The 18,394-nt window shown below is 39.9% G+C and overlaps 1 protein-coding gene across 18 annotated transcripts in view; it reads left to right on the top strand.

The window, feature by feature from the left end:
* The window catches only part of PGBD2 (piggyBac transposable element derived 2), a 31,915-nt gene extending 15,510 nt beyond the window's left edge, over nt 1-16,405 (top strand). For 16 of the 18 annotated variants that reach the window (XM_087443395.1, XM_087443394.1, XM_087443389.1 and 13 more), the window contains 2 exons: nt 11,485-11,548; nt 14,058-16,405. In XM_087443395.1, the coding sequence (XP_087299521.1) occupies nt 11,508-11,548; nt 14,058-15,816 (1,800 nt within the window). In that variant the 5' untranslated portion in view covers nt 11,485-11,507 and the 3' untranslated portion in view covers nt 15,817-16,405. Of the gene's footprint in view, nt 1-8,887; nt 8,966-11,484; nt 11,549-13,722; nt 13,824-14,057 lie in introns of all 18 variants that reach the window. The other 2 variants (XR_015555125.1, XM_087443382.1) reach the window with 2 other exon arrangements.
* Nucleotides 16,406-18,394: the final 1,989 nt, after the last annotated feature.

Genomic DNA, 18,394 nt, shown 5'->3' with positions numbered 1-18,394 from the left:
AAATTTTTGGCTATTACTTTTTCAAATAATCTCTGTGCTCCTTTCTCTTTTCCTTCTGATTCCCAAAATGTGTATGTTGGTACACCTGCTGGTGTCCCACAAGGTTCTTAGGCTCTGTTCACTTTTCTTCATATATTTTATTTCTGTTTGTAAGAGTTGATAATTTTAATAGTCCTGTGTTCAGTTCTTTTTTCTACTTGCTCAACTCTGCTATTGAACTTTTCTTATGAATTTTTCATTTCAGATTTGTTCATATATTGTTTGCCTGTTTCCTTTCGTTTTTTGTCTATGTTTTCCATTAACTCTCTGAGCATATTTAAGACAGTTATTTTAAAGTCTTTGTCTGGTATGTATGATGTCTAGGCTTCCTCAGAGTTGGTTCTGTCTATTTTGTTCCTTCGAATGAGCCATACTTTCTTGTTTTGTTTGTTTTTGTTGAAAATTATGCATTTTTCTATTATAATGTGGTAACTCTGGAAATCAGATTTTTTTCCCCTCTCCCAGGGTTTGCTTTTTTTTTTATGGTTGAAGGCTCTAGTAGTCCCTTTGTTTTCAGACTTTTCCAGACTATTTTTTACCAAGACTATATCTTGTCATGTGTGATCACTGAGGAGTCTTGCTATAGTTCATGTTCAGCTAATTTCTTGACAGAGATTCCCTTGAATGCCAGGAGCTGAAACAAAACACTGAAAAAAACAAAAAAGAACAGCTACTTCTCCCCGTCTTTGCATATTTGCTCTTTGTTGGGGCACTCCTTCATCACTTAGCTAGGATTGTTTTTTTGATTTTGGTTTATTGTTTTCTTATTGAGGTAATGTTGCTTTAGGATACTCGTTTTCTTTTTGTGAGGAAGATCAGCCCTGAGCTAACATCTGTTGCCAATCCTCTTCTTTTTTGCTGAGGAAGACTGGCCCTGGGCCAACATCCATGCCCATCCTTCTCCACTTTATATGGGATGCCGCCACAGCATGGCTTGACAAGTGGTGCATCGGTCCGCGCCTGGGATCTGAACCTGCGAACCCCGGGCTGCTGAAGCGGAGCATGTGAATTAACCGCTACACCACCTAATCTTGTGATTAGCCCAAGGTGAAAGTTCAAGGTCTTCTCAGGAATTTTCAGAGCATGTGTCTTTCCTGGGCTTGCGTGTGGTTTATTAAATTCTCCCATCTACATGGCTGCTTTGGAATGTCCTATATTCCCAAATAGTCTCATCTGAGCTTCTCCTTTGGGCCCTAGATGGTCTATTATAAGTCTCCACCTGTAATCTCTTGCTCCAGATACCTGTGGATTTATATTATACCTCATGCCTTTTACTAGTAGTACCTGGCGCTTTTCCCATGTCTGTTCCCAGTTATGCGAAACAGGGACACGTGTGTTATCAGTCTTTCAGGTATCCTCAGGGCAGCTTAGAACAGAAATACACAATAATTTGCAAATAAGGTTTGCTCTGCTCCCTCTGGTTTGAGGAGAGAACTGGGAACTTGGCTTCCACCTACTCAAGACTAAGATTGCTGTAGTGCTGGGGAAGGGGTAGGTCAAGAGTGAGTAAGAACTCTATAAAACTTTCATATTGTTTTGAAGATGGCTTTTTATTTATTTTCAGTTTTATTGAGATGGAACTGATATACTGCTCTGTGTAAGTTTAAAGTACCACAGAATGACTTGAAGTACATATATTGTGGATTGATTGCTATAGTAAGTTTAGTTAACATCCATCTCCCAATATAGTTACAAGGAAAAACGCTTTTCTCCCTCGGACTGAGAACTTTTAGGATTTACTCTCTAGCAACTTTCAAATATACCATATAGCAGTGTTAACTATAGTCATCATGTTGTGCATTACTTCCCCAGTACTTATCTTATAAGTGGGCATTTGAACCTTTTGGCCACCTTCATCTAATTTCCCCTCCCTCCACCCCCTGTCTCTGGTAACCACAACTCTGATCTCTTTTTCTATGTTTGGGTTTTGTTTTGTTTTGTTTTTTTTAGATTCCACATATAAGTGAGATCCTACACTTTTTGTCTTTCTCTGTCTAACTATTTCACTTAGCAGAACGCACTCAAGGTCCATGCATGTTGGCAAATGGCAGGATTTCCTTCTTGTTTATGGCTGAATAACATTCAGTTATATATAGACCACACTTCTTTTTTGCTGAGGAAGAGTTGCCCTGAGCTAACATCTGTTGCCAATCTTTCTCTTTTTGCTTGAGGAAGATTTTCCCCGAGCTAACATCTGTGCCAGTCTTTCTGTATTTTGTATGTGGGTCACTGCCGCAGCATGGCCATGGATGAGTGGTATAGGTCCACACCTGGGAACCGAACCTGGGCCACTGAAGCAGAGCGTGCAGAACTTAACCACTAGGCCATGGGGCTGGCCCCTATTACCACACTTTCTTTATCCATTTATTTGTCAATGGAAACTTAGATTGTTTCCGTGTCATGGCTATTGTAAATAATGCTGCTATTAACATGGGAGTGCAGATATCTCCTTGACAGTGTTTTTCTTTCCTTTAGATCTATTCCCAGGGGGAATAGGTGGATCGTATGATAGTTCTATCTTTAATTTTTTGAGGAACCTCCATACTGTTTTTTGTAGTGGCTGTACCAGTTTATAGTTCCACTAACAGTGCACCAGAATTCCCTTTTCTCCACATCCTTGCCATCATTTGTTATCTCTTGTTTTCTTGATGATACCCATTCTAATAGGTGTGAGGTAAAATCTCATCGTGGTTTTGATTTGCATTTCCTTGATGATTAATGATGTTGAGCATGCTTTCATGCCCCTGTTGGCCATTTGAATATCTTCTTTGGAAAAATGTCTATTCAGGTCCTTTGCCCATTTTTAAAGTGGCTTGTTTGTTCTTTTGTTGTTGAGTTGTATGAGTTCTTTATATATTTTGGATATTAACCTCTTATCCACTATATGGTTTGCAACTATTTTCTTCCATTCTGTAGTATGCATTTTCATTTTTTTGATTGTTTCTTTTATTGTGCAGAAGCATTTTAGTTTGATGTAGTTCCCCTTGTTGATATTTGCTTTTGTTGCTTGTGTTTTAAATGTCTTATCCAAAAATAATTGCCAAGATAATTATTGGCATATAATAATAAATGTCAAGGAGCTTTTCCTATATGTTTTCTTCTAGTTTTATGATTTCTGGTCTTACATTTAAGTCTTTAATCCCTTTTGAATTATTGAGTTAAGTTTTTTGAGTGGTGTAAGAAAGAGGTCTAGTTTCATTCTTTTACATGTGAATATCCAATTTTCTCAGCACCATTTGTTGAAGAGATTCTCTTTTCTCCATTGAGTGTTCTTGGCTCACTTGTCAAATATTTGTTGATTGTATATGCATGGATTTTTTTCTGGTCTTTTGATTTTGTTCCAGTGGTCTATGTGCGAGTACCATACTGTTTTGATTAGTATAACTTTATAATGTAGTTTGAAATCAAATAATTTTGATGCCTCCAGCTTTGTTCTTCTTTCTCATGATTGCTTTGGCTATTCAGGGTCTTTTGTGGCCCCATATGAATTTTAGGATGGTTTTTATTACTTCTATAAATAATGCCATTGGAATCTTGATAGAGATTGCATTGAATCTATAGATGGCTTTGGGTAGCTTGGATATTGTAATGATATTAGTTGTTCGAAGCCATGAACATGGGATATCTTTCAGTTTACTTTAGTCTTCTCCAGTTTCTTTCATCAATGTCTTGTAGTTTTCAATATAGAGATCTTTCACTTTTTTGGTTAAATTATTCCTAAGTATTTTATTGTTTGATGCTATTGCAAATCGGAAAATTGTCATTATTTCTTTTTCAGATAATTTGTTGTTAGTGTATAGAAACATTACTGATTTTTTTATGTTGATTTTGTATCCTGCACCTTTAGTGAACTCATTAATTAGTGCTAACAGTTTTTTGTCTCTTTAGGGTTTTCTATATTTAAAATCATGTCATCTGCAAGTAGAGACAATTTTACTTCTTTCTTTCAAATTCTGATGCCTTTTGTTTCTTTTTCTTGACCTCTTGCTCTAACTGGGACTTCCAATACTGTATTGAATAGGAGTGTTACAAGTGGGTATCCTTGTCTTCCTCCTGATCTTAGAGGAAAAACTTTCAGCCTTCACCATTGAGAATGATGTTAGCTGTGAGTTGTCATATATGGCCTTTATTATGTTGAGGTATGTTTCTTCAATACCTAATTTGTTGATAATTTTTATCATGAAGGATGTTGAATTTTGTCAAATACTTTTTCTGCATCTTTTGAGATGATCATATGATTTTTATCTTTCACTCTATTAATGTGATTTATAACTTTTATTGATTTACATATGTTGACCCATCCTTGTAGCCCAGGGATGAATCCCACTTGATCATGGTGTATGGTCCTTTTAATGTGCTGCCAAATTTGGTGTGCTAGTTTTTGTTGAGAATTTTTGCATCTATATTCATCAGGGATATTGGTGTGTAGTTTTCTTGTGATATGCTTATTTGGCTTTGGTATCAGGGTAATGCTGATCTTGTAAAATGAGTTCGAGGATGTTCTTTTCTCTTTGATTTTTTGGAAGAGTTTGAGAAGGATTGACATTTAATTCTTCTTTAAATGTTTGGTAAATTCACTAGAGAATCCATCTGGTTCTGGACTTTTTTTTTTTTTTTATTGGGAGATTTTTGATTACTGATTCCATCACCTTACTTGTAATTGGACTGTTCAAATTTTCTGTTTCTCCTGATTCAGTCTTGGTAGGTTATGTATGTTCTGAGAGTTTATCCATTTCTCCTAGGTTGTCCAGTTTGGTGCCATATAATTGCTCATAGTAGCCTCTGTGTCCCTTTGTGTTTTTGTAGTATCAGTTATAATGTCTCCTCTCTCATTTGTAATTTTGTTGATTTGGGTCCTCTTTTTTTCTTGGCTAGTCTAGCTAGAGGTTTGTCAATTTTGTTCATCTTTTCAAAGAACCAGTTCTTAGTTTGATCTTTTTTATTGGTTTTCTGTTCTCTATTTATTTTTGCTCTAATCTTTTTTTTCTTTTCTTCTGCTAAGTTTGGACTTGGTTTATTCTTCTTTTTCTAGTTCCCTGAGGTGTAAAGTTAGTTTTTTAAATTTGAGATCTTTCTATTTTCTTTATGTGTTTATAGCTATAAATTTCTTAGAACTGCTTTTGCTGTATCCCGTATGTTTTGGTATGTTGTTTCTATTTTTATTTCTCTCAAGATAGTTTTTTATTTCCTCCTTCATTTCTTCTTTGATCCATTGGCTGTTCATGAGAGTGTTGTTTAATTTCCATATATTCATGAGTTTTCCTCCTGTCATTGAGTTCTCTTTCATACTGTTGTGGCCAGAAAAGACACTTGGTCTGATTTTAGTCCTTTTGAATTTGGTAAGACTTGTTTTGTGGCCTAACATATTATCTATCTTAGAAAATGTTGCATATATGCTTGAGAAGAATGTATATTATGCTGTTGTCAAATAGAATGTTCATTATCTATCTGTTAGGTCCCTTCAATCTATAGTGTTAAGATCCACTGTTTCCTTATTGATTATCTGTCTGGATGATCTGTCTATTGTTGAGAGTAGGGTGTTAAAGTTTCTATTATTGTATTGCTGTTTATTTCTCATTTTTGTTCAGTTATTATTTGCTTCTTATGTTTAGGTGTTCCTATGTTGGGTGCAAAAATATTTACAGTTGTTACATCTTTTGATGGATTGACCTCTTTATTATTGCATAGTGACCTTTTTTTCTCTTTTTACCATTTTTAGTTTAAAGGCTGTTTGTCTAAGTATAGCTACCCCTGGTTTTTCTTTTTGGTTACTATTTGTTTGAAATATCTTTTTCCATCTTTTTACTGTCAGTCTACGTGTGTCTTTAAAGGTCAAGTGAGTAGGCAGCATTTTTATCCATTCAGACATTCTGTGTCTTTTGATTAGAGAATTTAATCCATTTACATTTAAAGTACTTATTGATGGGGAAGGACCAACTGTTTCCATTTTATTAATTGTTTTCAGACTGTTTTGTATATCCCTTGTTCCTTTCTTCTTATCCTGCTGTCTTCTTTTGTGATTTGATGACTTTTTGTATTCTTAAGCTTTGACTCCTTTATCATGCTCTTTTGTGTAACTACTACAGGTTTTTCTTTGTTGTTACCATGAGGCATGTATAAAATAACTTAAAATTATAACTCTCTATTTTAAACTGTTAAGAATTTGTTTGATAGCATTCCTAAACTTTACATTTTTATTTTTCCTCCCCTTCACATTTTAGGTTATTGGTGTTACACTTTACTTATTTTTTATATGTGTATCCAATAACAGATTATTGTAGTTATGGTTATTTTAATGCTTTTTACTTTGCTGAGGAATATTTTCCCTGAGCTAACGTCTGTACCAGTCTTTCTCTACGTTGTATGTGGGTTGCCACCACAGCATGGCCACCGACAAGTCGTGTGGGTCCGTGCCCGGGAACTGAACCCAGGCCGCTGAAGTGGAGCACGCCAAACTTAACCAGTAGGCCATGGGGCCAGCCCCCAATAATTTTTTTTTTAACTCTTAAACTGGAGTTGTAAGTGAATTCAGTACCACAATTGACATATCAGAGAATCTGACTTTGACTATATATTTATCATTATAGTGAGTTTTACATTATCTTCATATGTCTTTGTGATGTTAATTAGCATCCTTGTACTTCTATTTGAAGAATTCCCTTTAGCATTTCTTGGCAAGCAGATCTAGTGGTGATGAACCCCCTCAGCTTTTGCTTGTTTGATAAAGTCTTTATATCTCCTTCATTTCTGAAGGACAGCTTTGCTGGGTATAGTATTTTTGATTGACAGTGTTTTCTTTGAATATTTTCAATATGTCCCATTCTCTCCTGGCCTGAGAAGTTTCTGTTGAGTAATCTGCCTTTAGTCTTATGAGGGTTCCCTTATATGCAACTTCTCTCTTTTCTCTTGTTGCTTTCAAAATTCTCTTTGCTTTTGACTTTCGCTAATGAAATTATAATGTGTCTTTGTATAGTCCTATTCGGGTTCAAGTTATTTGAGGTCCTTTGGGCTTCTTAGATCTGGATATCTATTTCTCTCTGTAGGTTTGGGAAATTTTCAGCCTTTATTGCTTTAAATATACTTTCTATCTCTTTCTGTTGCTCGTCTTCTTTTATGATTCCCATAATTTGCATATTATTTCTTTTGATGGTGTCCTATAAATCCTGTAGACTTTCTTCACTCTGTTTCATTCTTTGTTCTTGTTGCTCCTCTGATTGGATAATGCCTGTCTTCTCGGTAAATTGCTTCTTTCTTCTTCATCGTTGAGGCTGCTGTTGAAGCTTTCTGTTGAATTCTTCAGTTCAGTTTTTGTATTCTTTAGCTCTAGGATTTCAGTTTTTTTTTTTTTTTTGATGGTTTCTATTTCTTTGTCAAACTTCTAATTTTATTCATGCATTGTTTTCCTAATTTTGTTTAGGTGTCTGTATGTTCTTGTAGTTCATTAAACTTCTTTAAGAGGATTACTCTGAATTCTTTGTCTGACATTTCATAGATTTACATTTGTTTAGGGTCAGTTATTGTAGCTTTATTAGTTTTCTTTGGTGGTATCATGTTTATCTGATTCTTTGTCATCCTTGTTTCCTTAAGTTGATATCTATGCATTTGAGTAAGCGGTCTCCTCTTCCAGACTTTACAGGTTTGCTTTGACAGAGTCAGTCCTTTCCACTTAGGTCATCTTGGGGTTTTGGACACGATAGCTGGTAGCATCTTTGGGCAGGTGGGGCTGGCTATCTGTGTCTCTTTTTGGGTGAGGCCACTGACTGAGCTCTGAGGTCAGGGAATGGGGAATGCTGCTGGCTGAGAACAGTTGGATAGGACTGCTGGCTTGGTTCTCTGTACAAGTGAGGCTGTACGTTGGGCTCCATGGTTGCCTGGGTTCTCCAGTCAGGCTTCCTAGATAGTTGGGACTGTGTGCTGTACTTGACAATAAGCAGGGGTATGAGTTAGCTTTCCTACTTGAGTGAGGCAGCAGAATGGGCCCCAAGGCCAGCATAGCTTATTGTTTGGGGACCCAAATTAGGTAGGACTGTGCATTGAATTACTTGGCCAGATGGGGCCACCAGTTTTGCTATGCAGACAGAGTTGTGCTCTCTGCTCTGGTGCAACTGTCAGTACACCTTGTTTTGGTTAGATTTCCTGGTCATGTAGGCTGAAGACTGTATTCAGCAGTGACTGGGCTACAAAGAGGTTTTCCTGCCTGGGCAGTGCCAAGATGGCTTTTTATTGATTGAGCATTTGCTGGTTGCCCTAAACCTTTGACTGTTTTCAGATCTCCTATAAGGTTGGTTCAGACAGCTTCTGGTTGTTTTTTCAGTGTTGCTGTGGGTGGGAGAGCTTGGAGCTTTCTAGTGCTTTGTTTTGCTGATGTCACTCTTGTTTTTGAGTTTTTAATATGCTATTATGTATTTTTAAATTTCCATTTTGTTTTTGTTTTTATTTGGTTCTCTCTTTTTATTTTGATTTTCGTTTTTCTTTGTTTGGTTATTTGGTATTTTGGTATTTGTTGGTTATTTGGTATTTTTATTTTCCTTTTTTTGGGTGGTCTTTTTTGTTTATTTTCATTTTTGTTTTTGGTTTATTTTCTTTTTATTTGTTTTTGGCTTTTTTCCTTTTAAAAATTATTTGGTTCTTTTTAACTCTAGTAGACCTTTTTATTTCATTTTAAGTTTATTGTTTCTTGACTGTATGTTTCTTGTAGCTTATTAAACATACTTATTTTGTATTTCTGGTATTTATAGTATCTAGAGTCTGGGAGTCTGATTCTGCCATCTGTTGTTTCTGCTGGCTACCATTCATGGTGCTTTGTTCCCTTGTTTGTTTTGTGATTTTTTTTTTTCTTTTTTCCAAGATTGTCAGTTCATACTCTTTGGAACTGTTGTCAGTGGAGCTCTTTGAAGTTTTGTTTGGGATACATTCCTCCTGAGAGGTTGGTCTGTCTCTACTCTTCCCCTAGAGAGCATTACTACTGATCATTTTCAGTTAAAATTTTCACTTGAGGTTATTGGGACTACTAAGAAATGTGAATTGACCTCATAAACTTTCATGGTTACAAATTCTTAGATCTCTCCCCACCCCACCCTGCTTCTATGCAGTGTAAGCTCAGCATGTTTACTTTCTGACCACTTTTGCACAATGGGATTATCTTTTTTTTTTCTTTTTTTTGCTGAGGACGATTCACACCAAGCTAACTTCTGTTGCCAATCTTCCTCTTTTTGTTTGAGGAAGATTTGCCCTGAGCTAACATCTGTGCCGGTCTTTCTCTATTTTGTATGTGGGTCCCCACAGTGTGGCCGCCACCAAGTGGTGTAGGTCTGCGCCTGGAAACTGAACCTGGGCCGCCAAAATGGAGCGTGCCAAACTTAACCACTGGGCCATGGGGCTGGCCCCCTCCACTGGGATTATTTATCATTTATCTTTATAGCTTGAGTGCAGCAATTTGGCAGGGTCTTTATGCAGCCCTGTTCCATTAGCCCTTTTTGTAGGTCTGGTTCTAGTCTCCTCTTAGACTCTAGATTCCATGTAATCCTCAGAATAGAAGCTCAGTGTCACCAGGGTTCGTGAGAACTCCTCAGGGTAAAAGCTAGGTAATGAAGTAGCTTGCCTATTAGGGTTATTTAGTTTTTTCTCATTGTTTTGTGGGAATTCTTTATATATTGTGGATATTGGTTTGTTGCTGGTTATATGCATTGTGAATATCTTCTGACAGCTATGGCTTTGACTTGATTTTTGGTGCTTTGTTGTATAGATGTTATATTAGTTATCTACTGCTGCATCACAAATGACCCCACAACTTAAATTCTTAAAACAACAAACATTGATTATGTTTCAGTTTTCTGCCAGTTAGGAATCCAAGTGTGACTTAGCTGCGTTCCAGTGACTTAGTGTCTCTTATGATGTTGCAGTCAAACTGTCAGCAGGGGCTGTGGTCTCATCTGAAGGCTTGACTGGGGGGGGGTTGTTCCTCATGATTCAGTTCATTGTGGGTTGTTGGACTGAGGGCTCAGTTCCCTCTGGCTGTTGGCCATGGAACTCCCTGAGTTCCTTGCCTCATGGGCCTTTCTGTTGGATAGCTCAGAATATTGTAGCTGGCTTTCTTTGGAGTCAGTGAATGAGAGAATGAGAGAGATGGCATGCACAAGATGGAAGTCTCAGTCTATTTGCAGCCTAAACTCAGAAGAGACATCTCATCACTTTCACCATATTTCGTTTGTTAGAAGTAAGTCACAAGGTCCAACCCACTCAAGGGGAGAAGATTACACAAGGGCATGAATACCAGGAGGTAGGGATCTTTGGGGGCTGTTGTAGAGGGTGCGTACTATAGAGTTGTTGCAAGTTTGATGTGGTTAAATTTATTCATCTTCCTTTAAGTCTTAGTGTTTTCTACAAAAAAGATTTCCCTATTCTGTCTTCCTTAATATAATTTAAAAGTTTAAAAGTTTAAAAGTTTTGGTTTTGGTTTTTTTTTTTTTTTTTTGTGAGGAAGATCAACCCTGAGCTAACATCCGTGCTAATCCTCCTCTTTTGCTGAGAAAGACCGGCTCTGAGCCAACATCTATTGCCAATGCTCCTCCTTTTTTTTTCCCCAAAGCCCCAGTAGATAGTTGTATGTCATAATTGCACATCCTTCTAGTTGCTGTATGTGGGATGCGGCCTCAGCATGGCTGGAGAAGCGGTGCGTCTGTGCGCGCCCGGGATCCGAACCCGGGCGGCCAGTAGCGGAGTGTGCCCACCCAACCACTAAGCCACGGGGCCAGCCCCGTAAAAGTTTTGGTTTTTCACAATTAGTTCTTAAACAGCTAAGACTTCATCCTCTAAAACAGTAGCCATCAGCCAGCCACATGTGACTATTCAAGTTCAAATTAATTAAAATTACTTAAAAATTCAGTTTCTCTGTCACACTAACCATATATCAAATGCTTAATAACCACATGTGGCTCATGGCTATGATATTAGATAGCGTTGATACAAAGCATTTACAGTAATTTCTATTGGTAGCACTGATCTTGAACAGTAGTTGTCAACCAAGGGTGATTTTGCCTCCTGTGGGCACTTTGCAATGTCTGGAAACATTTTTGGTTTTCACACCTAGGGAGCTGGGTGTTCTACTGGTATCTAGTGGGCAGAGGCCTAGAAGCTGTTAAACATCACGTGGTACACAGGACAGTCTCACACAACAAAGACTCATCCGGCTCAAAATGCCAATAGTTCTAATGGTAGGAAACTGCCCTAGAATGTATTTTGCTGTGAAGTGTGAGATGGAGGAGCTTGTTCTTTTTCCCTCTGACTAGCCAGTCAACTTGATAGCATTTCCTGTGTTTCTCATTTCCCTCTGGTTGGTGGTGAACCTTAAGCTGGAGATGTTTTCCCCTTAAATGGTAGAGAAGATCCTATTGCTTAGCTAATTAAGATATGATCTTTAAAAATTGATTCCTGTTGTTGTAACAGATTCTTAGACTCTGCACGTAAAGATGACCCCATGTTCCGAGTTCATCATGGCTTCACCCTCAAGGTAGGAATGCTGTTTGATGAAAGGCTTTTTGCAGGTAATTACTGTTTTTGAAAGGCCAAGCCCATGACATTTTTAGCCCTTAGTCTTGCTGGCCTCACTAAGCGCTTGGTGTCTAAGAAGCAAAAAGGAGGAAGAGAGAGAAGACAAAGGAGAAGATTAGAGAAAAGATGAGGCAGACAAGGAAGTGTATGTGGTACGGGTACAGCTGTGTAGCTCCAGTGTCTATACTTGATCTAAAAATATGATTTACTTTCCTCATTTTTAAGACACAAGACGGTTGCCACTGGGGCTGCCTCAGTCCCTGCGGGCTTTCTCATGCCATGGGTTTGAACAGCAACGTGCAGAAGGTGTTTGAAGGCCTGGTGTGTGAGCAGCAGCTTGGGTGGTGAGGCTAGCCGAGACCCCGGCGTGGCAGGCCTGGATCTGCTGCTATGAACCTAGTGAGGCTGGGGGAGGTGTGAAGATGGCTGCTGTCCTCTGAGAACCTGTCTCAGTCCAGGGTCCATGGGAAGGGCTTTGGGTTTCCTGCCTCTTAAAGACCGGGCTCTCTTCCTGGCTCATGCAGAGCTTAAGGAATACCTTACCTGTCCAGAGATCAGACCTCCTGCACCTTAGCCTCTAGCACAGGGCTGGCAGAGTCAGTGTCTGGGAAGAGAGGTTGGAGTGAACCTTTAATGCAACCTGAACTCCCAAGTCTAAGGCCCGGTCTACAGAGAAATAGTCTTCTGTGGTAAAGCCTATGTCCTCCCTGGACGGGGCTCTTCTGACATACAGGTCAGGCTCAGAAAGGGGAACAGGGTAGCAGTAGTGCCTACCTTCCCTGTCTAGTCCATTCTAACAGTCAGAGTGATGTATCTGACCCCTCACTGCCCTGCTCCATCACCCTGGAGGACTTCCTGTGATAGCTGAACACAACCAAAAGTCCTGGTCAGGACCTTTGGAGCCCTGTGGGACCCGATCCCAGCCACCTCTGCTCTGCTGTCCTCCCCCTACTGCATCTACAGCCTTACCAGCCTCCTTGCTGTTCACAGATATCAGTTCCCCTCAGGCTCAGCGCCTTGTGCTGTAGTTTTTTCTCTTTGCTTGGGACACAGTGTCTCCAGCTGTCTGCAAGGCTCACTTTCAGGCTGTCTGCCCTGTGAGCCTTCACTTACAGTCTGAAATAGCACCCCTAGCCCTACTCCTTCACTGCATTCTCTGTCCCTTATCCAGGATGGCCCTCATCACTACCTGATGACATCCTGCATAGCTACTTGATTTTTGATCTATCATCTGTCTCCTCCAGTTAGAACAAGTGCTGTGCAGGTCAGGAGTGGAGTGTGCCCACTGCCAGCCCCTGGCCATCCCCTACTCATGGTTGGTGCTCATTAAATACAAGTATCTCTTGCCATCCATTTGGTTACCATGTGAACAGGGAAAGTTGGAATAGCAGGGTTTCCATGTTTCCAAATATGCTCGGCTCCTGAATGCAGTTGTTGTGCCATAAGATATCAGATATGGATGGAGCCATCTGAAGATCTGTCTGAATTTGTTCAGGTCCTGAATTTGGGTAGTGAGTTCAAGTGGGGAGAGTTTGAAAATTTGAGAAACGAGGAAACTTACATTTGCCAAATGAATAAGAGAAAGGGAAGAGACAGGTAAGACAGAAGAATGAAAGCACATCTGCTAGGGCCTCTGAGTCAGGAGACATCAGTAAGTGTACTTGAGCGGCCCAGACTTTCCATTAGTGGTATGACAATTAATAAGCAGAAACCTCATTTAAAATGGAGTCGAGAGGCCAGAAGAGAGAACTCTTATGTACGTGCCACTCAATAGACACTGCGGACCCCAACAGGAATAGGCTGTACCTTGAGTCTCCGATAGGGCCTGATACTACTTACTACCCTAGCAGAAGGAAGGAAGGAATTCCTTCTTGCCCAGAAAGAGCTCAGCCAATGGGAGACTGCCATAACTCAGCCAGTGAAAAGCCACTACACTTTGAACTCCCAGTCTCTTCCAATGGGCTCTTCATTTACAGCAACCCCTCCCAACTTCATAAAAGAACGTTTTTCTCCATTGTTTTGCTGGACCAGCATGTATTTTGCCATAGACTGCATGTCCCAAATTGCAGTTCTTTGCCATTCCTGAATAAACCCATTCTGCTCTTAAAATAACTGGCTATTTATTTGTTTTAGGTCATCAGTAGTTACTGTTATCCGGGTGATGACAGTGGCACCTGGATTCATCACTAGAGGGGATCCTCTATTCGGAATACTTTATTTAAGAAGGAAAGGAAGTATGGAATGCCTCTTTGGAATACCTCCCAACATTAAAATACTTCTGAATTTAAAAAAGTAATCTGTGTTTGTCTGAAAAATTCACTCACCTGGCACTGTGCCCAGTGAGGACAGGTCCAAGATGCTGTTGCAGCAGGCGCGCCCTCCTCTTGGGAAGTGCTTTAACGGGGTTTTCTGCTGAAGTGCTGGCTCTCTTGCATGGCCTCTCCCCATTCTGTTTCCTGTCATTGCAGCGGCCTCACTGCCAGGAGAGGTGCTGGCTCAAAGCTGAAGTCCACGAAGCTGCTTGAGGTTCTGCATGCCCTGGAGGAGGAAGAGTCTGGCCGCAGCAAGGAGGTCTTCATTGCACCGCCCGACAATGCTGCAGGTGACTTCACTGATGAGGACTCCGGTGATGAAGATGGCCGGCAAGGGGCCCACCTTCCTGGCACTGTGCTGCATGCCTCCGTTGTGCCTGAGGACTCCAGCACTGGGGAGGAGGATGATGACCTGCAGCTGCAGCCAGCCACAAAGAGGTGGAAAGCAGTAGAGGAACCTCAGCGTGTTTGGACCAAAAGAGATATCCAACCAGACTTCAGCAGTTGGACAGCGTCAGATCCTCATATGGAGGATCTCAAAAGCCAAGAACTGAGTCCTGTAGGCCTCTTTGAATTGTTTTTTGATGAAGGAACAATTAATTTCATTGTTAATGAAAGCAATCGTTACGCTTGGCAGAAAAACGTCAACCTGGGTCTCACAGCCCAGGAATTGAAGTGTGTTTTGGGCATTTTGATTTTAAGTGGGTATATCTCCTATCCACGGAGAAGGATGTTTTGGGAAACATCTCCTGATTCACATCATCATCTTGTGGCTGATGCAATTAGAAGGGACAGGTTTGAACTGATCTTCTCATACCTGCATTTTGCAGATAACAACAAGCTGGATGAAAGTGATAGGTTTGCCAAGGTCAGGCCTCTCATTGTCCGGATGAACTGCAATTTCCAGAAGCACGCACCCTTGGAAGAGTGCTACAGCTTTGGTGAGTCCATGTGTGAGTACTTTGGACACCGGGGGTCCAAGCAGCTGCCTGTGGGGAAGGCTTTGCGCCTGGGCTATAAGATCTGGTGTGGTACGACCAGCAGGGGATATTTGGTGTGGTTCGAGCCCTCGCAGGGCACGCTGTTCACTAAGCCAGACAGGGGCCTGGACCTAGGAGGCAGTATGGTGGTAAAATTTGTGGATGCGCTTCAGGAGCGCGGCTGTCTGCCGTACCACATATTTTTTGACAAGGTTTTTACAAGTGTCAAACTGATGTCCATTTTGAGGAAAAAGGGGGTGAAGGCCACAGGAACTGTTTGTGAGTACAGGACTGAGCAGTGTCCCCTCAAAGATCCCAAAGAACTGAAGAAAATGAAGAGGGGTTCATTTGATTACAAAGTTGACGAGAGAGAGGAGATCATTGTGTGCCGCTGGCATGATAGCAGTGTGGTCAGCATCTGCTCCAATGCCGTAGGCATAGAGCCGGTGGGGCTGGCCAGTCATCACTCAGGAGCTGCCAAAACGCGGACCCAGGTCCATCAGCCATCCCTGGTGAGACTATACCAGGAGAAGGTAGGGGGTGTTGGCCGGATGGACCAGAACATCGCGAAGTACAAGGTGAAGATTCGCGGCATGAAGTGGTACTCGAGCTTCATTGGCTACGTCATCGACGCTGCCATTAACAACGCATGGCAGCTGCACAGGATCTGCTGCCACGATGCCCAGGTGGACCTTCTGGCCTTCCGGAGGTATGTGGCCTGTGTGTACCTGGAGAGCAATGCTGACACGTCGTCCCAAGGGAGGCGAAGTAGGCGGCTGGAAACCGAGAGTCGCTTTGACATGATTGGGCACTGGATCATCCACCAAGACAAGAGGACTCGGTGTGCCCTCTGCCACTCACAAACCAACACCCGCTGTGAGAAGTGCCAGAAGGGCGTCCACGCCAAGTGCTTCAGGGAGTACCACATCCGGTGATACCCAATGGACAGAGTGAGCTCTGTGGATGTTTGGTTTATAATGAGATGTTCTAATTACATATAGTAGTTGGAGCACTGGAGTTTTGTTCGTGTTGGAAAAAAGAAACCTGAAGCCCTGATGATTTGGTTTTGTATTTTCTCCCCACCTCCATTACAGTTATCTTTTTATTGTCTTCTTTTATGACAAATTAATATGTTAGTATTTATATTAGTAATGGTAACTATTTGTAAATCTATGTTTTATTCCGTTATTTATTTCAACTTATGGGCACCTTTTTATTCAAATAAAAATCTTGCTTTGGGTTATAGCTGAGTCCTAGTAAGGATAATGAAATGTAACCAGAAACTTTAGAGAAACTTTCATGAACAGTAAAAAGGTTTTACAGTTGTATTTTATCAATTATAATCTAAGATATAGGCAATAGTATATAAATATTGTGTCAGTATGATGAAGGATATCTTAATCATTTATTTCACTTTAATCCAATGCTAGCAAATTGTCCAGGGATAGATAACCTGCCTTGTGTTTATCCAGACAACTAGATTTGTAGAGTTTGTATTTTCTTGATAAAAATATTTTCTTAATACCCATGTATCCATGTGGAATCCGTTTTTATAAATAGTGTGAGGTAAGGATCTGTTTTTTTCTCCAAATGGGTGCTCAGCATTTTTTATTAAAAATTATATATATTTCCCCACTGATTTAAACTCTATCTTTATAAATTCCTGAACTTTGGGGGAAAGTATTGAAACAAAAAATTTTATGTGGGAAAGCCTAGTGGAATATAATCCTGAAAAGTAAAAGAAATACATGTAAAAATTTGGACCTATCAGAAATCTAAGACAGCGTGTTGAAAATCTTCTCTTTATTTAGGAAAGAACTTTCTACAACAGCACAAATAAAAGAGGACCACAACAATATATTTAACTATATGAAACTGTAAAATTGACATTCATTATTAAAGTTAAAATGCAAAGAATTTGCGAAAGTACATTCCAAATTATTACATTTGTAGTGATGTCCTTAGTTATTGAAGATCTCATAAACACATGGATGGTAAGGGTGAAATGGACAGTGTTATATTAAAAGATGGAAGATGAAAAACAAATGAAAAGTGAACATAGGTAAGAGGCTCCGCTCTGGTGGCAATAAAATGCCAAGAAAAGCAATTACTAGATATCTTTTTTTAGTAAAATGAATTTGTTATTTGTACTTAAGTAATGTTGGTGTGGCTGTAGAAGGGTGGCCGACTCATGCAGTACCTGAGGCAGTGGAAATCTGTGCAACCTTTCTGACCATTTGATAAGGTCCATCCAGAATCTTAAAAATTGTTCATACCTCACAGAATAAAGCAAATGTTTAGTCCATAGTTATATAAATATGTAAAAGGGAGAGGAGGGACAGATCCTCCCTTCAGCAGAATGCTAACTAATAAATGTAGAAGGAAGGATGGAAATAAAATACTTTTGGCAAATACCGCAGTAATAATTTTACAGGCAAGAAGTATCAGTGGATGCTAAACTTAGTGGGGCAAAGCACTTCCTCACAAGATACCCATTAATTACAAAGGGAATAAACAGTAACTCCTCAGTGGATAAATCAGGCAGGTACCACCTCAACCAAGTAATCAATACCACCAATAATGAGACCTGTAGACATGTGTTTCATCCCTACTCGAAGTATGGCACACTGGTATTCCTGCCCAGAATATGCAACCTGAATTCCAAATTGTGAAAAATCATGAGACAAACCCAAATTGAGGGACATTCCATAAAACAGTTGGCTAATACCCTTTGAAAGTATTAAGGCTGTGGGAGACAATAATAATGAGAAACTATCCAAGATTAGATGAAACCAGGGAGGTATGACAAAATGCGATGTGTGATCCTGGCCCAGGTTCCACAAAAAAGTTTTTGAAAAAGGACATTAGTGGGAAAACTGATGAAACCTGAATAAGGTCTGTAGATAAATTTTGTTTTATGAATATTAATTTTCTGGCTTTGACGACTGTTCTGTGGTTATGCAAGATGTCAGCCTCTGGGGAAGATGAATAAAAGGAACCATGCATACTATTGGAACCTTTTTGTAGGTCTGAAATACTTTCCAAGTGAACATTAAAAAAATATTCAGACTTTTGGTGCACCATTTCCATCTTTAGAAATCTAGCCGGGTCACTTTAAAATGTTTGTTCTAAGAAGTTTGTTGAACAAATTCTTTCTACTTTTCAGTTTTCATCCCCTGCATCATCATGATCCAGAAATATTAGCAGATACTTACCAGCTATTTTTTACCTTACTGATGGTCCAAAGGAATTCATTGAAGTGGTTGTGAAAAACAGTCTGTAAAGCTTCCAGAAGCTTACAGAATGGCCAATTGTGACTCCTCTCTTAAGAGCTAAGGAAAGTACTGCCACTGGGACAGATGTATAATTTCAGGTTGTAAAAATAGATGTAGGAGTATGTGCAGTCTTTCCCAGGCCACTAACTGAAGCCAAAAGTAACATTCAGTAGAAGACTGTGTAGGCAATGTCAAGTATCATAGCTGGCTGTCAAGGCCAGATGACATTCCTTGCTGG

Source organism: Ceratotherium simum, chromosome 18 (genome assembly GCF_057802395.1).
Source record: "Ceratotherium simum simum isolate JZ-2026a chromosome 18, ASM5780239v1, whole genome shotgun sequence".
In the NCBI taxonomy this organism is placed as follows: Eukaryota; Metazoa; Chordata; class Mammalia; order Perissodactyla; family Rhinocerotidae; genus Ceratotherium; species Ceratotherium simum.
The sequence above is the reverse complement of the archived record's forward strand: the minus strand, read 5'-3'. Positions and strand labels throughout refer to the sequence as shown.